The sequence below is a fragment of the Coenobita brevimanus genome, chromosome 101 (genome assembly GCF_032717465.1).
Source record: "Coenobita brevimanus isolate Jiangsu-jjx chromosome 101, ASM3271746v2, whole genome shotgun sequence".
Lineage (NCBI taxonomy): Eukaryota > Metazoa > Arthropoda > Malacostraca > Decapoda > Coenobitidae > Coenobita > Coenobita brevimanus.
In genome coordinates this window covers 13,338,984-13,366,638 of record NC_137054.1, presented here as the reverse complement: position 1 = coordinate 13,366,638, position 27,655 = coordinate 13,338,984, and the positions used below count along the sequence as shown (strand labels likewise).

The window sequence follows — 27,655 nt, the reverse complement described above, 5'->3', positions numbered from 1 at the left end:
GGAATGACAAGGAGGGGCAGGACAAAGAGGGGAGGAGCTTTTGTGGGAGAGGGAGGGTGGGAAGGACACAGCAGGGCAGGACAAGGGGAAAAAGACAGGACAAGGCAAGAGAAGGAAGGGCATGGCAAGAAAAGGATTGAAAAGGAAGGACAAGGCAAAAATAAAAAAATCATAGAATTGCAGGACAAGGCAGGATACTTAGGTGCAGGGCAAGTCGCAGGACAAAAGAGGGAGGAGTCTGGGTGACAGGGGAGGTTACAGGACCAGGGAGGGAGGGAGGGCGGAGGGTGAGGGCGGGGCTAAGCGGGGCAGACTAATCCCCCCCTGATCGACAAGGACCACCAACAGTGTCCACGCCATCACCACCACAACAACACGCCATCACCACCACAACACCAACACGCCATCACCACCACAACACCAACACGCCATCACCACCACACCACCAACACGCCATCACCACCACAACACCAACACGCCATCAACACCACAACACCAACACGCCATCACCACCACAACACCAACACGCCATCACCACCACAACACCAACACGCCATCACCACCACAACACCAACACGCCATCACCACCACAACGCCAACACGCCATCACCACCACACCACCAACACGCCATCAACACCACAACACCAACACGCCATCACCACCACACCACCAACACGCCATCAGCACCACAACACCAACACGCCATCAGCACCACAACACCAACACGCCATCACCACCACACCACCAACACGCCATCACCACCACAACACCAACACGCCATCAACACCACACCACCAACACGCCATCAGCACCACAACACCAACACGCCATCACCACCACAACACCAACACGCCATCAGCACCACAACACCAACACGCCATCAGCACCACAGCACCAACACGCCATCAGCACCACAACACCAACACGCCATCAGCACCACAACACCAACACGCCATCAGCATCACAGCACCGACACGCCATCACCACCACAACACCAACACGCCATCACCACCACAACACCAACACGCCATCACCACCACAGCACCGACACGCCATCACCACCACAACACCGACACGCCATCAACACCACAACATCAACGCGCCATCACCACCACAACACCAACACGCCATCAGCACCACAACACCAACAAGCCATCACCACCACAACACCAACACGCCATCACCACCACAACACCAACACGCCATCACCACCACACCACCAACACGCCATCACCACCACAACACCAACACGCCATCACCACCACAACACCAACACGCCATCACCACCACAACACCAACACGCCATCACCACCACAACACCAACACGCCATCACCACCACAACACCAACACGCCATCACCACCACAACACCAACACGCCATCACCACCACAACGCCAACACGCCATCACCACCACACCACCAACACGCCATCAACACCACAACACCAACACGCCATCACCACCACACCACCAACACGCCATCAGCACCACAACACCAACACGCCATCAGCACCACAACACCAACACGCCATCACCACCACACCACCAACACGCCATCACCACCACAACACCAACACGCCATCAACACCACACCACCAACACGCCATCAGCACCACAACACCAACACGCCATCAGCACCACAACACCAACACGCCATCAGCACCACAACACCAACACGCCATCAGCACCACAGCACCAACACGCCATCAGCATCACAGCACCGACACGCCATCACCACCACAACACCAACACGCCATCACCACCACAACACCAACACGCCATCACCACCACAGCACCGACACGCCATCACCACCACAACACCGACACGCCATCAACACCACAACATCAACGCGCCATCACCACCACAACACCAACACGCCATCACCACCACAGCACCGACACGCCATCACCACCACAACACCGACACGCCATCAACACCACAACATCAACGCGCCATCACCACCACAACACCAACACGCCATCACCACCACAACACCAACACGCCATCACCACCACAACACCAACACGCCATCACCACCACAACACCAACACGCCATCACCATCACAACACCAACTGCCATCACCACCACAACACCAACACGCCATCACCACCACAACACCAACACGCCATCACCATCACAACACCAACTGCCATCACCACCACAACACCAACACGCCAACGCCACCACAACACCAACACGCTATCACCACCACAACACCAACACGCCATCACCACCACAACATCAATATGCCATCACCACCACAACACCAACACACCATCACCACCACAACACCAACACGCTATCACCACCACAACACCAACACGCCATCACCACCACAACATCAATATGCCATCACCACCACAACACCAACACACCATCACCACCACAACACCAACACGCCAACGCCACAACAACACCAACACGCTATCACCACCACAACACCAACACGCCATCACCACCACAACACCAATATGCCATCACCACAACGACGCACATTCACCACGCCATCACTTCACCATTTTTTCACCTCCATACAGTCACCACAACATCCTCACCACATCACATACACAAGCTGTCATCATATCATCACATCCACATCTTTCTGATGGACAAGGCTCACCCACGTGCCCACGGATCACCACAACGTCGACACCACAACATCACCACACCATAATCACCACACAAAACAGAGATAACACTACACAACACCACTCCAGATCGAAACAATCCTACTACACTACATCCTAACACAGTAGAAATCAGGTAGTGCAAGAATACACACATACACACACACACACACACACACACACACACACACACACACAACAATATTACAATCTAATCAGCAGGTAAAATCACATCCCAAAATAATAACCAGGTGCAACACAACGAAAAACACTAGAGAGAGAGAGAGAGAGAGAGAGAGAGAGAGAGAGAGAGAGAGAGAGAGAGAGAGAGAGAGTAAACATAACACGAGCGAGCACACAACCAGGGGGGGCTGAAATAAAGTGTGTTATTGTGATCCAGGGATATGATATTACGCATTGGAATATTAATTACTATTGGAACCCCCGCCGTGTAGGTAAATTAGGTCATTAGCTGGTTTGATTACGTTCATTAACTCCATACGCGGGTGTTTATATGAGGGAGGCTGTGCGTGTTTGTGTATATATATTTATGTATTGTGCTGGGTCGCCTTGACGGATGGTTCTTTCGTATTACTTCATTCTGGTGTGTTTTTGTGAATTGAGTGTCATGTTTTCTTCTTTGTCCGGTGCTCCTTCACTACGATGACTATTCTTTCTTTCTTTTTCTTTCATTCCATCTTTCATTCATTTATTTTTTATTTTCTTTCTTTACTTCTCTCCTTCCTTTTTTTTTTTTTTTTTTTTAATGATACTATTCACCTTATTGGAGACCTCTCGCACTGAAGGGGTTAATTCTATATATTCGTGACCATACGACTGTCTCTTTAATCTTTATGGACACAGGGGCATCTCTGGGAGTGTCCTTGTCAGTTAGTCACCCTCTAAAGATTTTCGGACGCGAGAAGGTTGACTTCCATTGCCTTTAGCGTAGCCCCACATTCCTAATCTGATGGTCCCGCATCTATCTAGCAGTTTTTATATCTAGTCGCTGTTATAGATGCACTTCGGCACTGTACTCAGGCTTAAAAGCTACTACGAAAGGACTTGGATGATTTAATTCAGGTTAAGAAACTTGAAGAAATAATTTATCTAAGAGTAAATCTTTGAGTCCAAGAGGCATTTCGAGTATTGGGCAAACACCAGATTATTTTATTCGTTTGACAGAAATTCTAAGGGCCCGTCGTAAAACTATACTCGTTTTACTCTAACTTGGCCCAGATTCTCGTTCTTTTGCAGTTTATTTCACACAACTCGTTGGCAGAAAAGGACATGGCTGTGGCTCTATATTCTTTCCATAGCACTTCTTCGTGACTGGCATCATATTTTGTGCTTGTCTCTCGAAACAGCTTAGAATTCAAGATGGAGAGGTGGCATTTTAGGCCATGTTAGAGTAAACGGGGTATAGTGTACCTGTTGATGGAAATATACTTACCGATTAAAGTGCACTGTGCTATTTAAACCCTTTCAGTACGATAAAGTCACAGCATTAATTTCTGTAGCCAGCAGACGATCCTCTGTTTGTCTGTCTGTCTCTTTGTCTCTGTCTGTCTGTCTGTCTGTCTGTCTGTCTGTCTGTCTGTCTGTCTCTCTCTCTTTCTAGCTTAGGAAAGACGTTTTGCTAAGACGAGGCAACAAAATCTAGTAACTCCCCTTCAGGTAAGTATAATCATCTGGGGATAGCAAGAATTAACGCCTTCTGTCCCGATAAGTATCTCTAATTCGTCCCTCCTCCACACGATTTTCCTAAAGTTATGGGAAAACTCTTGTAGCGAAGGTATTAAACCACGTTATTCTCTAACAGCCTCTTCATAATGTCTCGCCAGAGCTGAATGAAATATTGGGGTTGCGGCAAAATAATAATAATAAATAATAATAATAATAATAATAATAATAATAATAAATAAATAAATAAATAAATAAATGAATAACAATAAATTACAGCAAAAGATTGTAGAGATGTGAGAATGGCGACTTGAAGAAGCTGTCGTGATAGTTAATAGCCTCTCTCTCTCTCTCTCTCTCTCATTTTGCTTTCTGTCCAATGGTCTGTTTTTCCTGCCAATTTTCTTTTCCTCATTTCTTTCATTCTCTCTCTGTGTTACCACGTCTCTCAAAAATTCTTCTTTCGTTTAACTACATCCATTTTTGTCTTCCTCTTCTTCATCCCTCTCGTTTTCTCACGTCTTTTTCCTTCACGGTCTTCCCTTCACATTTCCATCTCACCCAAAATTCGTTCTTCGAATAAAGTTACATATATTTTTTTCTTTACTTTTTCATCCCTTTTCGTTTTCTTAAATATCTCCATCTTCACAATCTTCGTTCATATTTTTAACTCTTGTTATGTATACACGGTAGATTTATTTTTCCTTCATTCTTCTCGTTTTATTACTTTTTTTTACTTTCATGGTTTTCCTCCCTCTCTCTCTCTCTCTCTCTCTCTCTCTCTCTCTCTCTCTCTCTCTCTCTCTCCATTCTTTTCGTTTTATTGCCTCTCTCGTTTTCACGGTTTTCATCTCTCTCTCTCTCTCTCTCTCTCTCATTCAATCCCACTAGCCCTGTTACTCTCCCTGTCCCTTAATTGCATCTCTATATCTCGGCTTTCCCTCTTTTATGTCTGTCTATCTATGTATATCTATCTATCTATCTGTCTGCCTATCTATCTTTGTATGTGTTAATCTACTTCTCTTCCATTCTGTACAGTTTATTTATCTCTATCTCTTTATTCAATATCTTTGGTACAGTGACTTTCATATCGTTCTTGTTACCACCAGACGATTTTATTCAGCCTTGGAGAGAGAGACAGAGAGAGAGAGAGAGTTACTGGCCTTGATCAAAATACTTCAGGTTCGCTATCCGTCTCCTCCCCAGCTGAATAAAGTCGTCTGGAGAAAGCAAGAACGAAAATTAATGATATCGTACTAAGGATAATAAAATGTTGCCTCAGTAAACCGAATCTCTTCCCTTTCCTATCACTCAGAATCTTAAATTGTCCTGTGGAGGCAAAAATGACGTGGAAAGAGCTATTGTATTTAATGAAGGAGTTGTGAAAATTCTCTCTCTCTCTCTCTCTCTCTCTCTTCACACCGTTAGTCCATCACCCATTCCTGTATATCTATTAGTCTCTCTCAACTAATCTATCGCACATCAGTTGAGTATCGCTCTCTCTCTCTCTCTCTCTCTTTACCCTTCCTTCTATTCGGAGCCATTCACCTTGCCTATCTCCTATCAATTTACATCTATCAATAAAATTATGTACAGTATATCCGCCAATCTGCATATCTATTGGCTACTACTCTCAGTGAATTCTCTGTCTCTATCTATCTCATATTTAAGCAATGCGTTTGTCTCTGCAGCATCTCTGTCTGGTTTATCTATCTGCACATCTATTGGATACTGCTCTTGATCAGTCACCCCCTCTGTTTGTTTGTTTATCTGTGTCTCTGTCTGTCTCTCCCTGTCTCTGTCTGTCTGTCTGTCTCTCTCTTTGTCTAGCATCCATCGCTTTGCATCTATTGATCTGCATCCATCAATTTATCTGTCGCCTCTCTGTCAATTCCCAGCCGCCTCTACCTAACCTTCTATTTCGAAACCATCCAGTCAGCCGGAGTGAGTGAGCGCGTGAGCAAGTAAGATAAAGCCAGTGAGATAGAGACAGAGTGAGACAGGGCAAGTGAACGAGTGAGAGAATGGAATGGAGAGAGGGGGAAGGAGGGAAAGGGGAATAGTGGAGGGTTTGGGAGGGAAGGGAGACAAAGGGGGGTATCATGGAAGGGGTGGAAGGGGCGGCGAGGGGGTAGATGGAAGGGTGCGGACCGGCTCGACTCTGAAAATTAAATTGTAGTGGGTGCAGGGGGTCAAATTAAAGCGTGCTCGCTCTAGCTGGCGCCAACCCCGTCTTTGTCACATTACCTGGCCGGACTCAAAGTTTGTCACTGGCCAATTAGTCCCTCCAGCCGCCGTGATCGCTAATTGGCCAGTCAGTTTACATTGCTGCCACTCTGATGATCACACGCAGCCCCGCACACACACACACACACACACACACATAGAGGGCCGTCACATACACGTACGCACAGGATACACTCGTGTGTAGACATACATATTTCCATGTCGCTGCATATCTGTATACATTCCTACTTGGCAGAACGTTCTCATCAGAAATATTTGATGTCTGTATACATATATATATATATATATATATATATATATATATATATATATATATATATATATATATATATATATATATATATATATATATATATATATATATATATTTTTTTTCTGAATTCCTGCAGGAACAAATTTTCGAGGAATATAGACTGCAGCAATATATATGCACATGCGCAAAACACATAAGTAGACACGTGCACACAGAGAAGTATTCACACACACACACACACACACACACACACACACACACACACACACCAGTTAGCACGCATCAGCGGTTAGTTAGTTGGTTAACGCTTTCCTCTCCTCCCTCCCCTCTTCCCCCACCCCCCACTGCCTCCCTTCTAATGCCCCCTCTCTCCTCACCACCTGTCCCCCTCCCCCCACTCTTTCCTCGCTCTAGTCTCGTCCTTCGTCATCTCTCTCTCTCTCTCTCTCTCTCTCTCCACGAACATAACAGCTTCGTCTCTTTCAGTACCAAGACGCCTTTTTAGCACATTCCAGCTTACCCCAGACAGTCTCATTCGCCTATGGGAAAACAAAACCCTCTGTAAATATAAAAAAAATATTCTCCATTATCCCCCCTCTAGTTAAGAAGGTTTTTCATTTTCTTTTATCTTTCCTTTATTTATGTATTTATTTTATTTTTTGTACCGCTATACTGGATTTCATTATGATTATACGTAACTTCTTGTAACGGGATGGTTCGACTGTATTTTCCCAGATCATACAGTATCAGCTTCGTATTATCAGTATTATTGCATATTTTTCTTAGTGCAATTTAATCTACACTGAGATTGTTTCATCTTCATATCTCCTTCTCTCTCCTTCCATTCTCTATCGTTCTCTCTATTTTCGGTTCACTTTTTCCCCCTTGGGTTTCCAGATTCTCTCTCTCTTCCTGTGTGTGTGTTTGTGTGTGTGTGTGTGTGTGTGTGTGTGTGTGTGTGTGTGTGTGTGTGTGTGTGTGTGTGTGTGTGTGTGTGTGTGTGTGTGTGTGTGTGTGTGTGTGTCTGTCTGTCTGTCTGTCTGTCTGTCTCTCCAGTTCCTTCTTTCTCCTATGCTTTCCCTCTTCCTAACCATAAATTTTCTATCCGACAAGGAGAGTATGTTTTCACTCCTGTATGTTTGTTTGACTATTTGTTTGTCTGTTCGCAGGATTACTCTCAAACTAAAAGAGAGATTTGTACCAAATTTGGTAGATAGATAGCCCACGTCCCAAGGAACAATCGATTAACTTTTGGGACAGATATGGATCGTACTACAGATTCTGGATCCGGGATGGCGTTGCCCTTGTCGGAGAGTGTCCCTTTATTTTTTTTCTGCTTTTCCCAGTCTGACTATTTCCTTCATTCACACATGTCATGCACTATTCTTCCTCTCTTCCTCCTCCCTATTCCATATTTCGTCTCCTCTCTCTCTCCTTTCCTCTCCCTCTTCTCTATCTTCCCTTTCCATTAATCCTTCTATCTTTCTCTTCTTCCCTTCTTTTCCCTCCTCCTTCTTCTCTCTTTTTCCCTTTTCTCCTCTTCCTATCCTTCTCCCCTTCCTTTCTTGTCTGTCTTTCTCTCTTCTCCCCTTTCTTCTCCTATCCTCTCATTCCCTTCTTTTCTCTTCTGCATTTCTCTTTCCTTCCATTCCTCACCTTCTCCTTGCATCCTAATCTTTTCTCCCTTCTCTTCCTCCAATTTCTCTCCCCTTTTTCTGTCGCCTCCCTCTCTCCTCTCCCTCCTTTCCTCCCTTCTTCCTTCCCCCCCTCTTCTCTCCCTCTCTCCCTAATAAACGTCACAGGGCATTACCGGGATGAGTATTTAATTGCATCCTGGACTGAAAATGCGGGCGTGTTTACGGAGTGTGATGATGATGACGCGCCCGTGTGTTAAACCAGGAGGGGGAGTGAGGGGTGAAGAGGGGGGAGAGAGGGGAGAGGAAGAGGGGTGGTGAAGATGGGGAGAGGAGGGGTATGGTTAAAGGGAGGAGTTTAAAAGAGGGAAGGTGAAGAGGGAAGGGAGCAAAGGGAAGGGAGAGCCGGGTGGTAATGCCATGATGATGATGATGATGATGATGATGATGATGATCATGGAAGTAAAGAAGAGAAGGAGTTACAAAGCGGGGGAAATGCAGAAGTGGGAGAAGTGGGAAAGGAATGAAACGAAGGTAGAGGGATAAAGAAGTGGAGAAAAAGGGGAAATGAAGTGGGGATGAGAAGGGGTTGTAAGGAGGGGAGGAGGAAGAAGGAAAGAGAAAGAAGGGGTTAAGGGGAGAGAAGAAGGGATAAGGGGGGAACAGGAGGAGGGGAGAGAAAGGGGGGAAGAAGGGAAGAAATGTAAAAGGGGGTGGGGGCACAGGGAAGGAAGAGAAAAAGAAGGAGAGAGATGGCAAGAAGGTGAGGAAGACGATTAGGGAGAGAGATGGCAAGGAGGTGAGGAAGACGATTAGGGAGAGAGATGGCAAGGAGGTGAGGAAGATGATTAGGGAGAGAGATGGCAAGGAGGTGAGGAAGATGATTAGAGGTTGAATGAAAATGAGAGGATGACAGTTTAAAAGAAGAGAAAAACTGGGAAATTAAAAAAGAGAGAAAGTAAAGATGATGAAAGAGCAGTGATAAAGGGTGATAAAGAGGATTTAGAGATTTAGAGAGTGAGAGAGAGAGAGAGAGAGAGAGCGGGGGGGGGGGAACTGAGAAAAGAACTTAATGAAAAGAACTTGAAACCTAGGGCACAAAGAATACAGAAGAATAACAGGACAGGAGAGAGACAAAGAGGAAATGCAATGGAGGCGGAGGGAGAGATGTGAAAGAGGAGGGGGTAGATGAGGAAGAGGCAGGAGGGTAGGGGGGGCTGCAAAAGAGGAGGAAGGAAGGAGGGGAGGGGAAGGGGGGAAGATGAGGAAGAGGCAGGAGGGCTGTGGGAGGGTGAGAGAAGGGAGAGGAGGGGGGTGAGATGAAACCAGAGGGGGGAGGGAGGGGCGGGACAGCAATAAGGACGATGTTTTTAATTGGTCGTCTGTAGCGTCATGTCGAGTGTCGCTGATGAGGCTGATGTGATGGCAGCGTGATGGCACAGGGCCGCTGGTGATGATGGCGGTAATGGGGATGGAAGAGATGAGGCGCATACAGATCAAAGTTGTAGTGATGATATTGACACACGTGCAATGGATATAACACAGGCGTCGCTATATTTCTTCCAACACAGTCACCTCTGATATTTTTTTCTCCTAATGCCACATGATTTTATTCCACACTGAAGAGACGCCATGCATGTGATGGAGGTATTAGGCACTCTCTCCACTTTTGGGCAAGAGACGGAAATAGGGTAGAGAAAATAAAGAATTCGAGTTCTAACCTCTCTCTCTCTCTCATCCAACATTTCCACGTGTCGCTGTGGATCACCTACAATCTCCACTAATTCCTATACATTGGAAATAAGAAAAAGAGGAAGGATAAATTTTTCCATCAAATTAAAAAAAAAATGTTGATAGAGGAGTGAAATATTGATACCTCTGGGACTAAGGACATTTTTTTTTTTTTATCAAATTACTATCTTCTGTAAAAAAAAAATTCATTAGAGCCACAACATCCATGAGTACAAGTAGCCATCGGAAAGAGACGTTTGGGTAATGATGCTAAAATCTAGAGCACTTTTTGATTGATTTCGTGTAAGCTTTTCTTTCGTGACTTGGGTTTTTATAGATGATTTTAAGTAATTTTGTGACGTGAAAAAAACGTAGCGGTGATGATGATGATGATTACTACTACTGCCACTATTACTATCATTTTCATTCTTTTTATTATTATTATTATTATTATTATTATTATTATGGTGTGAAGCGTTGTCCTGACCGAGGGAATAAACAGGTATCAGTAACATAGTAAAACCTGCCTCCCATACGCCCTATTTACGCCTAATGGACAACGTGTGGATACTTATTGTGAGCTACAGCAGGAAATCCTCGAGTTAATGGATGAAATGAAGAGGAAATTAACCCCCAGAATTATATATACATTTTTTTTCCTCAATTTTTTTTTCCAAATCTCGAACGCGTCACCGTGGAAGCAAAAATGTGTCAACCCGTAACAGGACGTGGGAAGGCTACTATTTTTTCGTTTTTCCTTCTTTGTTTTTGTTTTTTGCTACCGCCAGACGATTTGATTCAGCCTTAGAGTGAGTTCCTGTCCTCGGGGGGTTTTGTGTGGTATGGCGAAGCGTGTGAGACTTTCAGGATGGCATGTGTTACGTAGATCAATTGTGACTGAAATATACACTGAGGTGCGGTTGGTTCGGTTTGGTTAGGTTGGGTCGGGGAGGTTGCCATTGCTCTGGTCTCCCACTATTTTTTGTTTTATGTTTTTTTAGTTTATTTATTTATATATTCATTTATTCCTATCCCATCTTTTACGTGGAAACTAGGGTTGACATGATGATGATGGTGATGGTGTTGTTGATGATGGTAAAGATGATGATGATGATTATTATTATTTACCGTTTTGTCATTATCTTCACCTTTTTTTTTTTTTTTCCTGTCTAGAGATAACGTGAAGTAGGTTCCAGATACAAGAACAAAGGACGACAAAGAAGAATTACGAAATGGGCCAGACACACATCGTTCAGGCCCACAGAATCCTTGCTCTACCACACAGGGACATATTAATTTACTGTAACGAGGGTGTAAGGAGACAACTGCAACGTTTAAGACTATATGACAGGATTGAAGTTAACATGCTCTCTTTCTTCTCCTGCAGGTGTGGTTCAAAAATCGTCGTGCCAAGTGGCGGAAGCAGAAGAGAGAGGAGCAGGAGCGACTACGGCGACTACGTGACGACCCCGCCCACGACCACACCCACGATACTGCCCACACCGAGGACGCCCGCGACCCGGACCTCAGCAGCGACGACGATGTGGGCGTGGGGGGCGGACGAGAGGGTGAGGGGAAACTAGGAGGGGGGGAACACCAACCCCCCACCCTCAGCACCTCCCCTTCCCAGCCCCCCCATCTCTCGTTTTTCTCCCCAGCTAAAATGGCGACCAGCGGCGACTCTGACTCGAAGCGCCCCGAATCGCTCGTCGCCCAGCACCGCGCCGCCGCCCTCGCTTGTTCTCAGGATCCCGCCCTCCCCTCCCACCCTCAGGAGCAGACCCTATCCCGCCCACAGGACCCCCCCGCCCACCTTCCCGCCCCCTCACACCCCCTGGACCCACCCCAGCACCCGTTCCTCTTGTCCCCTGCGCACGACGACCACCACGCTGCTAAGAGAAGGAGACTGTCAACCGAATGTCCCGATATTCTTACCTAACCTGCCTCGCTCACCTTTACCTACCTCCTCACCCATTCTATCTACCCGCCTCATTTTATCTACCAGTCTCCCCCTGCATATGTCTGTCTCTTTGTCTCACCCTTCCTCTGCCTCTCCCATTATGTGTCCTACCTGTCTCCACCTCGCCTTGCGTGTCGACCTGCCTTAGCCTACCTTCCTTACCTACCTCATACCCCCCATTTACCTACCTTACTCTAACAATGTACACCTCTCTCCCATGCACGCCTCCTCTGTCCTGAACTATCCCCATTCCTTCAAGCGACCCTATTTCCACCAATCAATCTTTCACATTCCCCTCCCTCCCATCACTGTGCTAGTCAACATACAACCCTGTGCTTAAATGGCCGGAACACAGAAGACGTGGGTTACACCTTCCTTGGCACGAAATAAAGGTCCGTACTATCAAAACTGGGTACGCGAAGGAGCAGGCGAACCCGTATACTATTACGACGGTCGAACTCAATACACCCGTAAGGATAGGAAAAGACTGACCTGCATTCTACGTTACATCATGCAATCAGGAACGAGGTAGAAAGGTCAGATTTTTTATTTATACCTCACCAAATACTGAATGAAGTTTTAGTACATCTCAGTCAATTTAAACAACGTAAAAAATATAATTCCACGACATAAATCCTCAGCACAAAATAAGCCACAGTTTTCAGGTGTGTTCTCCTTCCGTCTACGTGTGTTCTGAGCTCTGTGTTCAATGGCGCAATGTATAGACTCGAGATAATGTTCGTATGAGTGTTTTGTGTGTTCACCCTGCAATGTTTTGTGTGTGTGTGTGTGTGTGTGTGTGTGTTGGGGATTACGTGTGTATGTATATGTTGGAGATTAAACTTTTGTATGCATAAGCGTGATGAAGACTAAAGCTATATGAGTGTGTATATATCACGTATGTCTGTATGTATATGTGCGTTTGTGACTACCTATGTGCACGTTCAACCATCATGTGCGCTGGTTTGTGTAGATATTCTTAGCTCATGTACATAAATCTAGGACTGGTGTCAAGTACCCTCACATCGACGCACATATCCAGCGGTGATCATGTGTACGACCTGTCAAGTATGTGTGTGTATGTATGTGCATGTGCGTATGTATGCTATGAAGACATTTAACCCCTTCAGTACGGTACGTCTTTTTTTCCTTTATTTAAGTTACTACAAGACGATTTTATTCAACTTACGAAGAATCGCAGTAGTGAAGGAGTTAACGAAGACAATAATTAACCTCTCCAGTCTGACAAGTTTCTTCAAATCTGAAAAAAATCGTCTGGTGGCAGCAATAGTAAATTAAAAAGTATATCATCGTCCTGAAGAGATTAATGGCGTGACCTGTAGAGTATTCCAAAATAATCGTCAGTTCGAAAAAAAAAAAATAAAAAAACCTTAGGTTATGCCATTTTCATCGCTCTTGGGCCACCTAAACGAAACTTATCCCTCAAGGTAATGGTTTAGGATGAGTCGAGAGCATTTTTTCTTGTAAATATATAGAAAGAACATGTATGATTGTTTACTGTGGAGATATTGTTTTAAAATATGTACTTAAATAATAAACTTTTCTTCGGCTATATGTTGGCTGTTATTTATCCTTTTTATAAATTGGTTATTAATTATTCTCCTTATATATATGGGTTGTTAATCATCCATTTTCATATACTGATTATTGCTTATCCTTTTTATTATCAAAGAAATATTGGTTATCGTGAATGCTGCTGTGATTATTTTTTATCGGTGCTGAAGGGGGACGATATAAATGGGTGTCTCCTCGGTCCGGCCATACAAGCATCGCTCAACTCCCTGTTCCCGGAAAGGATGATGGTGGACCGACGGCGATATGTAGCCTCAGCCTGCAGTCCATCGGGTTCACGTTCAGATGAGCCTGGGGACCTAACAACAATAACAACAGCAACAACAACTCTCTCTCTCTCTCTACACACACACACACACACACAAATATATATACAAAACTCAGGTATGTACTGTAGACGCATATATTCTACTGGTGTATAGATAGACGTCCTCACACATAAAGAGATTGATAAATATTTTAATACTGTTATGTAAAATGAGACTGATGCTAGATAGACAGATAGGATAGATACTAATACATATACAGGTAGGCAGATAACCTTAGAAAGAACTAAATATAGATAAATAGATAGATACATAGACAGACAGACAGAAAGACAGATAGATGGACAGACAGACGCAGATAAATAGGAAGAGAAACATACAAACTTAAACGGATAGATAGATAAAGATCAGGACAGACAGGCAGATGGATAGACTGGGACAGATAGGTAGATAAACAGATAGATAGATACACAGGAAATAGAAACAGGGATGGATAACAGTCGCAGAGAAGCAGTGGCAGTAGTAGCAGTGATGATGATGGTGGTAGTAGTAACGGTAGTAACAGTAGTAGTTGTAGTAGTAGTAGTAGCTGTAACCCCAGGCTCATCTAAACATGAATTAGTGGACTGCAGGCCATAGCTGCTCTTCTGCAGTCCACCATCCTCCTGTAGGGGCATGGGGAGAAGACTGAGGGACTTTTGTACAACCAGGCAGCTCCAGTGTGGCATTCTGCTGGTGGTGGTGGTGGTGGTGGTGGTGGTGGTGGTGGTGGTGGTGGCAAACACACACACACACACACACACACACACACACACACACACACACACACAAATAGTAGTAGCAGTGATGGTGGTGATGGTAGCAGTAGTAGCCTATCTAGTCTTTGCCTGGCTAAACGTAGTAGCAGTGATGATGATGGTGGTAGTAGTAACGGTAGTAACAGTAGTAGTTGTAGTAGTAGTAGTAGCTGTAACCCCAGGCTCATCTAAAAACAATGAACATTAAAACAGAAAAATAAATGTGTAAATAAAGCACTGCATATACGTTTAGATCCAGGCAAAGACTTACTAATAAAGATATCTATCTATCTATATATCTATATCTATCTATCTATCTATCTATCTATCTATCTATCTATCTATCTATCTATATATATATATATATATATATATATATTTGCAAGAACGGCTCAATAAAGGAGAGTGCTGATTCACTCTCTCTCTCTCTCTCTCTCTCTCTCTCTCTCTCTCTCTCTCTCTCTCTCTCTATATATATATATATATATATATATATATATATATATATATATATATATTTGCAAGAACGGCTAAATAAAGGAGAGTGCTGATTCAGTCTCGCGCCTTATAGTTCATCTGGCAAAAAAATGATGATGAGGATGATGATTGTAGGGAAAAGGATGATGAAAATGACGATGATGATGATGATGATGATGCTCCTTGTCCTACATCCTTTAACCCCCGTAATTACCATATTAAGACACTTTAGCCAATTTTTTCTCACCTTTTTCTCACCTTTTTCTCACCTTTTTCTCAAGCTTGAACTGTAGGAAATAGATGCATACAAAATTCGATGCGCCTTAGTTAAGAGGTACAAATAAGTCTCCTTCGTTACTAGTCAAAATCAACCCTCCAGTCTGAATACACCTGGCCATCATATGCAATGAAAGGGGGTTAGGGATCTGCATTTAAAAATAAAAAGTATATTCCCGTGGGTTTAGAAGGCACCCTACATCATTTTGTCCAAACTGATATAGTCTGCACATTAATTTTAAATTTCGGATAAATTTCGAATGAACTTTTCAAGTTTTGAGATAGCCTAGGAATCAGAAAGTTCATAGGCATCTCGTATAACACTTCAACAAATACACTATAGGCGAAGACTGGAGGTGACATTGTTCAGCTGAGAGAAATCCTACCAAGCAAAGACTTAAGTATTAATATTATTTTTTTTTGTCACCTAAATTCATTCACTTCTACTTGGTGGGTTTCTTCGCCCTCTTGCAGCATATTCCTCCTGTAAGTCAACGGCAGAACAAGGCAATTAATTCGACTCTACGTTCTTTTCATTACATTTCTTCGTGATTATTCCCGTATTCTGGTAATAATTTCTTGTTACAGCTCAATATTCAAGACAGACATAGGGAAACATTACAATATTTTCTCTCTCTTCTGGAACGGTTTGTGAAATGTCCCAGTGCAAAGAAAAAAAAAAAAACTAGTAAGTAAGAGGAGGTTTGTTTCGTCCGACCTCCTTTTAAAGTTTATTTCTCGTGTTGCTTGGCAGATTAAGACAATGCTACGGCTCTACATCATTTCCACGGCATTTATTCGTGACAAGCATCATATTTTACTGCCAATTTCTTGTTCCAGCTCGGCAATGAAGATGGACAGATGGCAAGTTTAGGTCAAGTTAAAGTGGACAGAGTATAGCCCAATGACCGGAAATTAAGAGCATGAAGAGAGGAAACTAAGAACAATGCAAAGAGACAAAGTGAGAGTATATGAGGAATGGTTTGAGTGTTGTGCGACGAGGAGGCCATTCACTGTATCGCGAGAGAAGGCATGGAGACAATATTAGGCCAAGTTAAAGTGAAGAGAGTATAGTGAGCTCCCCTTAGCCCAAGGGAATAGAAGGCTGTACCTATATACTCTTGATTCTTTGAGGCTGGTAATTAGATTGGAGCGGAGAAGCCTGATAAGGGCGACAGATAAACAGGTATAATAGAGATGTGTAAACGGATGGAGGGTGAGGGACGAGTAGGCTATGTAGGGGAGAAAAGGTTATTACAGAACAACGGGAAGCTTATGGGTGGTGGAGTGGAAGGGAGGGACTGGAGGAGAGTTGCGGAGGGGAGGGCTATGGAGATGAGGGCGAGGGAAGTGGGAAGGATGAGGGGATAGAGAATGGAAGGAAGGGGCCATTACAAAACAACGGGAAGGTTATGGATTGTGAAGTGGAAGAGAGGGGATAGTGAAGGGGAGGAAGAAGAAAGGAATGCGGAGTGGGGGGCTATGGAGCTGAGGGTGAGGGGAAATAAAGGAAGGAAGAAGAGAGGGATGCAGAGTGGGAGGCTATGGTCTTGAGGGGGAGCGGACATGGAAGGGGGCAAAGGAGTCATTACACAACTGTTGGAAGGTTATGGGTTGTGGAGTGGAAAGGGAGGTGGCAGTAGACGGAAGAAGCTTAAATTAACCTAACCTAACCTAATTTGAGACCCTCACTCCGAGGACGTACATTACTATTCTTGATACCAACAGGCAATTGTATATACCTTAGGAGAAATTTTCGCACCAGTGGAGGTTAAATATAATCATTTACCCCGTCAAAGCTGAATAAAATCATCTGGAGACAGCAAGAACCAAAAAACCCGAACACCGTGATGCAGTTCAAGGACAATTATGATAAACACTTCCCACCGCCACTGCCTAGAAGCCGAGCTATAAAAGGATCTTGAGGTCAAGGTCACTGATCATGTGCATGTCACCTTAGGTTATCACAGTCTATACTGTTTACCAAGCTTGGTGGCTTTAGCTTTAATCCGTCATGGAAAATTAGGTGACATCCGAAATATCCGGAAAAGTCCCAGTTTTTGACCCGAAGCGATCTTAGAGAATAATTAACTAATTAGAACCATACCCTTTTCCACACTGCGCTCGCCTTATGGCTATATTGTGGTGAAATTTCATCTTCCTGGCTTAAGTGGTTCTTGAGATAGCGTGGCTGACTCACTTTTCTGTGTTCCAGAAAATATCCGGAGATCCGATTGATGGATTGCCACCATATTTGGCCAAAAGAAGTGGACAGCTGTCCGACTAAGTTGAGACCAAGTTTGAAGGATCTAGACCGAATAGGCTTTGAAATATTGCAATATTAAAATAAGTGGGAGCAATAATAATATTGATAATAATAAAACTTCCCACAGGGATGTGGGGAAATTTTAATATCTCTTACAAAATTCATGGCGCCTGGATACAAAACAACACAAAAATGACTATCTGATAAATTATATGCAAAGGAGATCATGATCCCCCATTTAATCCTGCTGCCAAAAGACGATTTTATTCAATTACGGAGAGATCCCCCCCTCGTAGGGAAGGGTCTTCAAGAACCCATGAACCATTTCAAGTACGAAGATGACCATTGCATTTTAAAAATTGACGGCGCCAGGAATTTTTACTGTTTTTGAAAGCCTCATCGTAGTGACGTACCGGGTACTTAACCCCTTCTCCCCGACAGCGTGATTAAAAACTTTATTCTCCCTGCAACCTGACGATATAACTGAGTTTGTAGAGCCCCCTTGTGGAGAAGAAATTGACTAAAGCTTTATACGGGGTGGTTCATATATAGCACTCCCCTTCTTCACCGTCATGGGATGTCTTGTGTGTTGCGGGAACGGGTCAGTGGTGTGAATGTCTATCCTGCATAATTTATTCACCTCATTACTCTCAGGGCCACACCCACGCCCACACCAGCAGAGTGAGCCTTTTTACGTGATACTGCCAGGTCTGCTGGCAGTGGAGAGCTATTTTCGGACCACCCAGCAATACCCCTCTACTTCAAAAGTCTATCGTCAAGCGAATAGAATCGCCGATGAATAGCAAGAATAAAATGCAAAATACATCATGAGACTGAAGGGGATACAGTAGTAGTGCCATACAGGGAGCCTCCAAATACCACGAACATGCGGCTCCAAGTGCAAGGTCAACGAGGAAGCGATACGTAAAGACAGATGACGAAGATGGAGGGGAGGAGGAGGGAGAAAATGGAGAAATGAATTTCCCGAGCTAGACCTTTATCGATCATATAGCCCCGCAAGGTGACGGGAGAGCGCTACCTCTCCCAGCAGGGCAGCTACCCGGGAGGAGGGAAGCGAACTCTCGACCCTTCGGTCTTGAGTCAGGCGCTCTACCGCTGGGCCACCCTGCCTCCGAGGAGGAGGGAGGAAAGAGTGGAGAAGAAAGACTAGTAAAGGAGATTGCTGCTGCTGTTGTTGTTGTTGATCAACCACAGTCTGACTGGGCGAGGAGACCCAGCAATCGGAGGCAAGCAACCACTCCTACTGGGTTGTCTCGTACAGTGAACCAATGTTCCCTTGTGATGACAGCGTGTCCACCGCCGAGTGCTGGGAATAGTAGGGAGACTTGGTTCCTGGATGGCTACTGCATTTGCGGTTTTCACCCAGTTAACGGGGGCACCATAGCAGGCTCCACTTCACCGCGTAACTCGGTTATTACGAGCAAGCGTAGCAAAGCGACACTTACTTTTAGCTGAGAAATGAGCAGCCCGACACGACCCGACCTGGCCCGACACGACCCGACCTGGCCCGACACGACCCGACCTGGCCCGACACAACCCGGCCCGACCGCGATGGTTTTCAGAGGTTAACTTTTCTACTATGTGAGATAGAGAAGAGATTCTTTCAGAAAGGTTGTGTTTATCTATATATTTACTCATGAGACCAAAGAAACACCCCGGAATCCCAGCTTTCCAAGGGAATGTGCCGAGGGCTTCAACTGACATGCTCCACTATGAAATAACACTAAATAAAAGGATAAACTGCCAAAAACTAGGGTGAAAGATGATTAAATGGGATGATGATGATAATGATGATGATGATGACTGTAGGAAAAAGGATAATGATGATGACTGATGGTAGTAGTAGTAGCAGTAGTAGTAGTAGTAGTAGTAGTAGTATAGTAGTAGTAGTAGTAGTATAGTAGTAGTAGTAGTAGTAGTAGTATAGTAGTAGTAGTAGTAGTAGTAGTAGTAGTAGTAGTAGTAGTAGTAGTGATGATGATATTGACGATACCCAAACACCAAAGTACAACTGAAGTCTCCCACAAACACTGACCTCTGCGTGACCTTGACCCCACGCGAGCAGAGTGAGGCCCTACAAGGCACTCCTCTCCACTGTTTGCCACCCCACCCCCACCCTCACACCTCTAAGCCTCTTACGCCCTTCCTTCTACAGGTAACTCTATAAGCTCCTCACCTGGCTGCCTCGCTCTCCGGGGGTGGGGGTGGGGGTGGGGGTGGGGGGTGGGTATAAGTGTGGTAGTTGGCTGTGGTACATGGTGTGGTTGTAATGGGTGTCGGGATGAGTGTAAGGAGTGGTTGTGGCGAGAGGTTGTGTTTGGGTATGGTGGTGATTGTGGTAGGGGTGGCTGAGGTAGTGAATGTGGTAGTAACTGTGGCAGAAGAGTTTGTGGTAGTAAGCGTGGTAGAGTGGCTGTGGTATTAAGTATAGCAGGGGTGGTTATAGCAGGTTGTGGCTGTGGGAGCGACTGCTGCAGTGGTTGGCTGAGAGTGGTTGCGGTGGATGTAGTAGTGTATGTGGTAGGGGTGACTGTGGTAGTGAGTGCTGTGGGTATGTGATGAAGAGGTGGGTGGATGTGGCAGTGATGGCGTTTGTGGAAAAAAACGTCTTAATACACTGGGAAAAAAAAAAAATCCTTCCGTGGCGTTTCTTTAGCGAGACTTAGTTTATCAAATGTCGGGCCTTTGTCAGGGAAAGATGTGAACATGCTGAGAGGAAGAGAGAAGGAAGGAGGAAATAAAGATGGAGGTAGGAGTAAGGCGTAGGAAAAAGTCGTATGTGGGTAAAAATAACATGGAAGAAAGCGTAAAACATGTAAGAACAAGAGGTGGGGTAACGAGGGAAGAAAAGAGAGAGAGAGAGAGAGAGAGAGAGAGAGAGAGAGAGAAGTAAACCAAAAAGGATATATAAAGGGAGTTAGAAGTGAATTGAAATTATAAAAGACAAAAGTATGAATGGTTGAGTAAAGAAGGAGGGACAAGTAGCCGCAAGAATGATAACTAAAGGTAAGAAGAAGGAAGGAGAAAGTGCTGATGAGAGAAAGGGTGAGAAGGAGCTAAAGAGCCTTGGAGAAGACGGAGGGAAGGAATGAAAAGAAAGAGAATGAATGGGAAGCAGAGGAAGGAAGGGAGGAGGAAATACAGCCAGAGGAAAGAGCACGGAATAGGACGTGTTGAAGAGATGAGCTTTGGAATGAGGGAGTGTGCAGGAAATGAGAAGAACAAAAGACCGTAGGAATGAAAACAAGAAATACAAACATAAAACAGATAAAGTATATGAAAAAGGAAGGAAGAGGGAAGGAGGAACTGCAGATGGGAATGTCGATTAAGAGCGATGGAGTGAGAGTGTGATGGAGGTGGGAAGCAGAGGAAAAGAAACAGAAAAAACAGTACGCAAACGAAGGAAGAGGGGCAACAAAGGTAGCACAGGAGAAAGGGGAATAGAGAGAAAATACAAGAGAGGGAGAAAATATAAATATGAAACACGAAGAGAACAGAGAGAGAGAGAGATGGAGAAGAAAGACAGTGAGAGATAGAGAGAGGGAAGAAAAAATATGTTGAGGTGCAATCGAGGCGAAGAGAGCCAGAGGAAAAAGAAATAACGGAGGAGGACAGCAGAAAGTGATAAAGCCAGGATATAGTGAAAAAGCCAGGTGGTGTCCATCTGTCTATCTATCTAGAGACAGACATAGATAGACAGATAGACTGAGAGAGAGAGAGAGAGAGAGAGAGAGAGAGAGAGAGAGAGAGAGAGAGAGAGAGAGAGAGAGAGAGAGAGAGAGAGAGATTAGTGTGAGGCATGGAGTGAAGTAATGCGTTGATCCAATAAGCAGTCCAGCACAGCAGTACCGACTACATCCTGCTTACACCCCCACCCCCTCCCGATACCCCTGCTTCTTACACCTCATCCACAGAGCCCCTTTCTGCTCCTTCTCCTCCTCCTCTTCCTTCTCCACCTCCTTCTGTTCCTGCTCCTGGTCCTCCTCCTGCTTCTTCTTCCCCTACTCCTACTTTTCCTCCTGCTTATCATCATCATCTCATAACACTCTCCCTTCTCACTCCCTCTTTCTTCCTCCTCCTCCTCTCTAATAACCTCCCGCCCCTCCCTTCTCTCCCTACTTTCCTCTCTCCTTCCCTCCCCTCCCTACTTTCCTCCCTGCTTCCCACCCTCTCCATCTCTCTTACATCACTAACACCCACAACTGGAAATACCACATGTGTACTTGAGCGAGATTTGAGTTCACACACACACACACACACACACACACACACACACACACACACACACACACACACACACACACACACAGCATTCGGAAATCCTAGCATAAACACGCTGATGAAAAAAACCGTCTGAAAAATCGTCTAGCAGTGGCCAAAAAATAATGAGGAAAGACATGGTAAATAAAGTACTAATGAAGAAGTTTTTTAAAATCCTTCTTGGTATGAAAGATTGTCTATAAGCTGAAGAAAATCGTTTGGAGAGAGAGAGAGAGAGAGAGAGAGAGAGAGAGAGAGAGAGAGAGAGAGAGAGAGAGAGAGAGGAGGGTTAATGAAGGATTTTTATGCCCTGTGCTCAGAGAAATCTACATAGAAAGAAATCGTCTGAATCATGGGGACAAGCATAAAAGTCACGTCTTGGTACTGAAGGGGTTAATGACAAGATGGAGAGCCCTGAGAAAGACTGAAAATTAGATTATGTGAGACGAGAAAGAGAAGCCAGAGGAAATGAGAATAGGGAAGGTTTAGAAATGAGGGAAGGAAGGAAGGGAAGGAAGGAAGGAAGGAAGGAAGGAAAGAAGGAAGGAAGGAAGGAAACAGTGAATAACTAAATAAATGAATGAAATAAGGATGCAAGGAAGGAAAGAACGAAAAAAGAAAGGATGGAAGGAGGGAAGGAAGGAATGAAGTACAAAATGGAAACAGCAGAGATTGTACTGCACGAGAAGAGGAAGGGAAGAGCACACACACACACACACACACACACACACACACACACACACACACACACACACACACAAAGCGGGGAATTAAAGGTACAAGGGATAAAGGTGGAGAAAAAATGATGCAGGAAAGTCAGCAGGAAATAATATAAATAAAGATAATACAGATTTTTTTTTTTGCAAGGAAGAAGGAACCAAAGACCACAAAAATTACTGATATTTAGGGATGACACCTGTAATTTCCACTTCAAAATTCACGTCTTTATTCACCATCTTTCCTCTTTCTTAAATCTTCCTCTTCCTTTTCCTTGTCATTATCTCCTTCCTCTTCCTCCACTTCCTCATTCTTATCAACTTCTTCTTTCATATTCATATCTACTTCCGTCTCTTCCTCCTAATCCACCTCCAACTTTTCCTCTTCCTCCATTTCCTTCTCCCCCTCCTCCTCCTCCTCCTCATCCTCTTCCACTGCAGAACTTATCCTTCTCACCATCTTTCCTTTCCATCTCTTCTTCTGTTTCTCCTTTTCTCTTCTCGACCTCCTCCTTGTACTTCTTCTCTTCTCCCTCCACCTTCTTTTCCCTCTTCACTTCTTTCTCTCCGCTCTCCCTGGAAAATTCACCCTCCTCATGATCTTCTCCTCCTCCTCCTGTTATGCTTCTTCCTCCTCCTCTTCCACTTCGGTTTCCTCTTCTTTCTCTTCCCCTTCATCACTCATCCTCTTTCTTCTTATCCCCTTAGTTCCTTCCCTCCTTCTCAGCCTCATTGTTCTCTCTTTCCTAGGTCTTCTCTCTTCTCATCCTCCTCTCCCCTCATGCATTATCAGTCTCTCTCCCTCTCTCTCTCTGTTTCACTTTGCGTCTGTCTGTCTGTCTCTCTCATCATTTTCTTTCTTTTGCCTCCCTTCCTCTCTGTATCCAAACCGAAATAAAACTGTCATCAGGCACCAAGAATAAATCCAATAAATCCCGCTAATAAAGCCGGATCACCTGATAATTGCACCTGTTGGCCGGGCATTTAAAACGTCACGGAAGCCCTTTATAATGCGATAAAAAGGGCACAGTGCTTTTTTTGTTAATGATTCTGGCTTGTGATGATCCGTGTGTGTGTGTGTGTGTGTGTGTGTGTGTGTGTGTGTATGTGTGTGTGTGTGTGTGTGTGTGTAATAAATAAATGCAAATCAGACGAAGCTTATCCCTGTCATGATTATAACTCAGTGCCTGCGTCAGTGAATTGAACTATGAACATATAATTTCTTTGTTCATTATATTCTAGCTCAGGTACAGTTCCAGTCATTAATTCATTTACACCCCTCACGAATCTGCATCATAAACTTGTGAATCCTTGCTAATCTCTTCAGTCCGAGGTCGTCTATCTTATTTTATCCGATTGCCGGAAGAAGAAGCCGTCAGCTGGGAGATTAACCTTACAAAGTTTGAAGGCTCTAGACCAAACAGCCTCCGAGTAATGGCCATTTACTTTTTAAGCGGGAAGAATAAGAATATTGACAAAAACAAGAAAACTTCCCCAAGGGATGTGGGATTTTTTAATAATAATAACAAATAACAACAACAACAACAACAATAATAATAATAATAATAATAATAATAATAATAATAATAATAATAATAACAGGAAAGTGTAAAGCTTGCAGAAAGGAAGGGATGGAAGAAGAGTGGATGAGGAGAGGAAGTGGTAAAGAGTTATGATAAAGAGGTGGGACGAGGAAGATGATAGGGAGAGAAAGAGGAAAATGTTGCATATATAAGAACAATACAGGAAAGGAAAAGGGAAATATGTAGGCAGGACAATGGAAAGAGGGTTGAGAGGGAAAGAAATGAGGAAAAGAGATGGAGCAAAAGTTTATACAGAGAAAGGAATGAAGGAGAATGAAAAGCAAAGGATTAGGGCAAGGAATGAAAGAAGATAAAAGAGAAAGATGAGAAGAAGGGGAATAAGAAAAAAAGATGATACAGGAAGGAAATGAAATACAACAAAGCGAGAGAGGATAGTGAGGAGAAATGAAAGTAGAGGATGGTTTGAGAAATGATAAAGCTTGAGTGGAGGGAAAAATAGATAGAGTAGAAGAGGATGAGGGGGGAAATGTTGAGGGGAAAGAAAAAAGGGGACGAACTGGTAGAGGAGGAGGTTAGAGGGGAGAGAGAGAGGCTCGTGGAAAGAGGGGAGATGTAGAGGGTATGGAGAAAGTGTGTAAAAGGGTGAAGGGTGGTGTGAGAGAGAGAGAGAGAGAGAGAGAGAGAGAGAGAGAGAGAGAGAGAGAGAGAGAGAGAGAGAGAGAGAGAGAGAGAGAGAGAGAGAGAAAGAGAAAGAGAAAGAGAGAGAGAGAGAGAGAGAGAGAGAGAGAGAGAGAGAGAGAGAGAGATCGGAAGGTACAGGAAAAGAAAATATGAAGAAAATGGAGATAGGTTAGGCAGACAAGGGATGAGCCAGAAGGAATAGGGAGGAGAGGAAGTCGTGAAAGGAGTGTAAAATGAGGAACGAGAGAGAAAAAGACGAGGGGGTGGGGGAGTGGAAGTGCGGGGAGGAGATGCGGCGGGAAAATGAAACGGTGATGAAAAGGAACGAGAAGGATCAAGGAGAGAATGAAAGGTGAGTGCCAAGGATAAGGATGAGGAAAGGATGATGATAATGATGATGATGGTGATGAAGAGGGGAAAGAAAGGAGGGAGAGAAATGAGGGAATAGAGAGAGGGGGATAATGAAGGGGTATCGGAGGGGACAGAGAAGGGGGATATAACTGGTGAGCAAAAAAATAGTACGCAGTATGAGAGGGGGAGGGGTGGAGGCGGTGCAGAGGGAAGGAGAATGGGGCGCAGTGGGTGAAAGAGCAGGGGAGGGGAGAGAAAGGGATGGGGAAGAAAGAGGAATAGAAAAGTGAAATATGAAATGAAAAAAAGAGATGGAGAGAGAGGAAGGGGAGAGGTGAGGGGAGGTGTATTGGAAAAAGAGAAGGGGCGCGAAAGGGTGGTGGGGAGGGGAGAGAGAGGGGGGGGGAAGAGAGAGGAATGGGAAAGTGAAATAATAAGAAAAAAGAGACGGGAAGGGGAGAAGTGAAGGGGAAGGGGTGCAGAGGGAAAGAGAACGGGGTGTGTAGGGAGAAAGAAAGGGGAAGGGGAGAGGGGGGCTGCTGAGAGGGGGTGCTGAAAGGGGAATGAAAAGCGTCAAATAAGAAGGAAACAGAGAAAATGAGGAAGCCGGGGAGAAGGGGTGGGGGGTCGGGTGCAGAGGGGAAAGAGAAAGGGTGAGAAAGGGCGGCGGGGAGGGGGAAATAGGAGAGGAGGGGAGGGAAGAGGAGGGAAGTGGGGGTAGGAATGGGGGGTCCGGAGGAATCAATTGTCCACACAAAAGGGCGCAAGTTATCGCTTTTGGCCGTGACGAAATGATTCCTTTATGTGGTGAAATGAAGCGGCTTTCATTTACAAATTACGTTGCACTCACCTCACGGGTTTCACTGCCGAAGAAACTGTAGATGGAAACACAGGCCAACAACAAGCTGGTGGGGGAGAAGGGGAGAGGGGAGGAGGGGAGAGGGGAGGAGGGAGAGGGGAGAGGGGTGGGAGGTGGAAGAGAGGGGAGTGTGGATGAATGGGAGATTGGTGAGTGGATGGGAGGGAACCACAAGGAAATGAGAGGAGAGGAGAGTGGGATGTAAGGCAAACAATAGAGGTCGAGGGGAAAAATCGAGGGAGAGGGATGGAGTGGGGAGTAAAGGAAGAAGAGGGAAGAAAGAATAGGGAAGGAAAAGGAAAGGAGAGGAAAGTGGGAGAAGGAAGAGAGGAAGTGGTAAGAAAGAGTGAGGAGATGAGGAAGACTGAGGATATGGGAGGGGTACAAGTAGGGGGGAAAGGAGAAAATAAACGCAAAGTGGGAAGAGGAAAGGAAGAATAAGTGAGTAGGGGTGACGAATGGAAGAGAGGGCAGAGAGAGGAAAAAGGAGGGAGGAAGACGAGCTGTGGAGAGAGAAGAGAGGGGGAAGAGAAAGGAATGACAAGAGGGAATGCAGGTGTGGTAAGGGAAAACAAAGGAAAGCAAACAGAAACAGGCCTATTGTTTCTTTCCCGGCCGGGTGCAATAGAGTAGGTGATGACTATGAAGGATATAATGGGAGGGAAAAAAGGGCCAGGCAAGGGAATAAGAATGAAACAAAAATGAAGAGAGAGGGTTAGGAGACTCAGCAAGAATAAGGAATAAAGAGAGGAGGAGAAGAATAGGTGAAGGAAAAGGGAAGGAGAATGAAGAAATAGCAAGGCAGGAGCGAAGGGGAAGGGAATAATAACCAAGGACAAGAAAGGGAATGAAGGGCAAGGGAAGGAAGGAAGAAGAAAGTACAAGGAAGAGAGAGAGGAGAGATGGAGGGCAGGAAAGAAGTGAGGAGTACAAGAGAGAGCAAACAGCAAGAAATCTATTAGTCCTTTCAAGGCTGTTTTTATTTTGCTATTTATTTAATGTATTAATTTATTTATTATTATTATTATTATTATTATTATTATTTATTATTATTATTATTATTTTTGTAGGGTTCGCCCTAGTAAGCACTGAAAATGATACAAATACAGATGTTAAAACTACGGTATCTATTCTATGAGACCAAAACAAGGACAGTAAAGGACAGAAAAGCAAAGTAAGGAAGACGGGGCAAGGGAAGGAGGAAAAGAGGGAAGGAGAGAAGGACAAGGTGGGGGAGGGGGCGGGAAGAAGGGAGGAAGAGGGAGTGAGGGAAGGGGGCGTCAACCTGCCGCTATTTGAAAACTGTTCCATTGGCATTCTGGCGGGACGTAATAAAAGGCAGCAAGCAATTACCTAAAACTGAAGGCAGCGACCGGCAGGCAGGCAGGAGTGGGAGTGGGAGTGGCAGGCA

General features: G+C 44.7%; 2 protein-coding genes across 2 annotated transcripts in view; one reads left to right on the top strand and one right to left on the bottom strand.

Moving 5' to 3' along the window:
* Nucleotides 1-12,116, top strand: part of LOC145414971 (uncharacterized) — a 33,865-nt gene extending 21,749 nt beyond the window's left edge. Inside the window, exon 3 of the mRNA XM_080284381.1 lies at nt 11,565-12,116. Coding sequence (XP_080140507.1) covers nt 11,565-12,116 — 552 coding nt within the window. The remainder of the gene's footprint in view (nt 1-11,564) is intronic.
* A 7,889-nt stretch (nt 12,117-20,005) lies between these two features.
* The window catches only part of LOC145414934 (uncharacterized), a 99,807-nt gene continuing 92,157 nt past the window's right edge, over nt 20,006-27,655 (bottom strand). The window contains exon 8 of the mRNA XM_080284348.1: nt 20,006-20,205. Within this exon, the coding sequence (XP_080140474.1) occupies nt 20,006-20,205 (200 nt within the window). The remainder of the gene's footprint in view (nt 20,206-27,655) is intronic.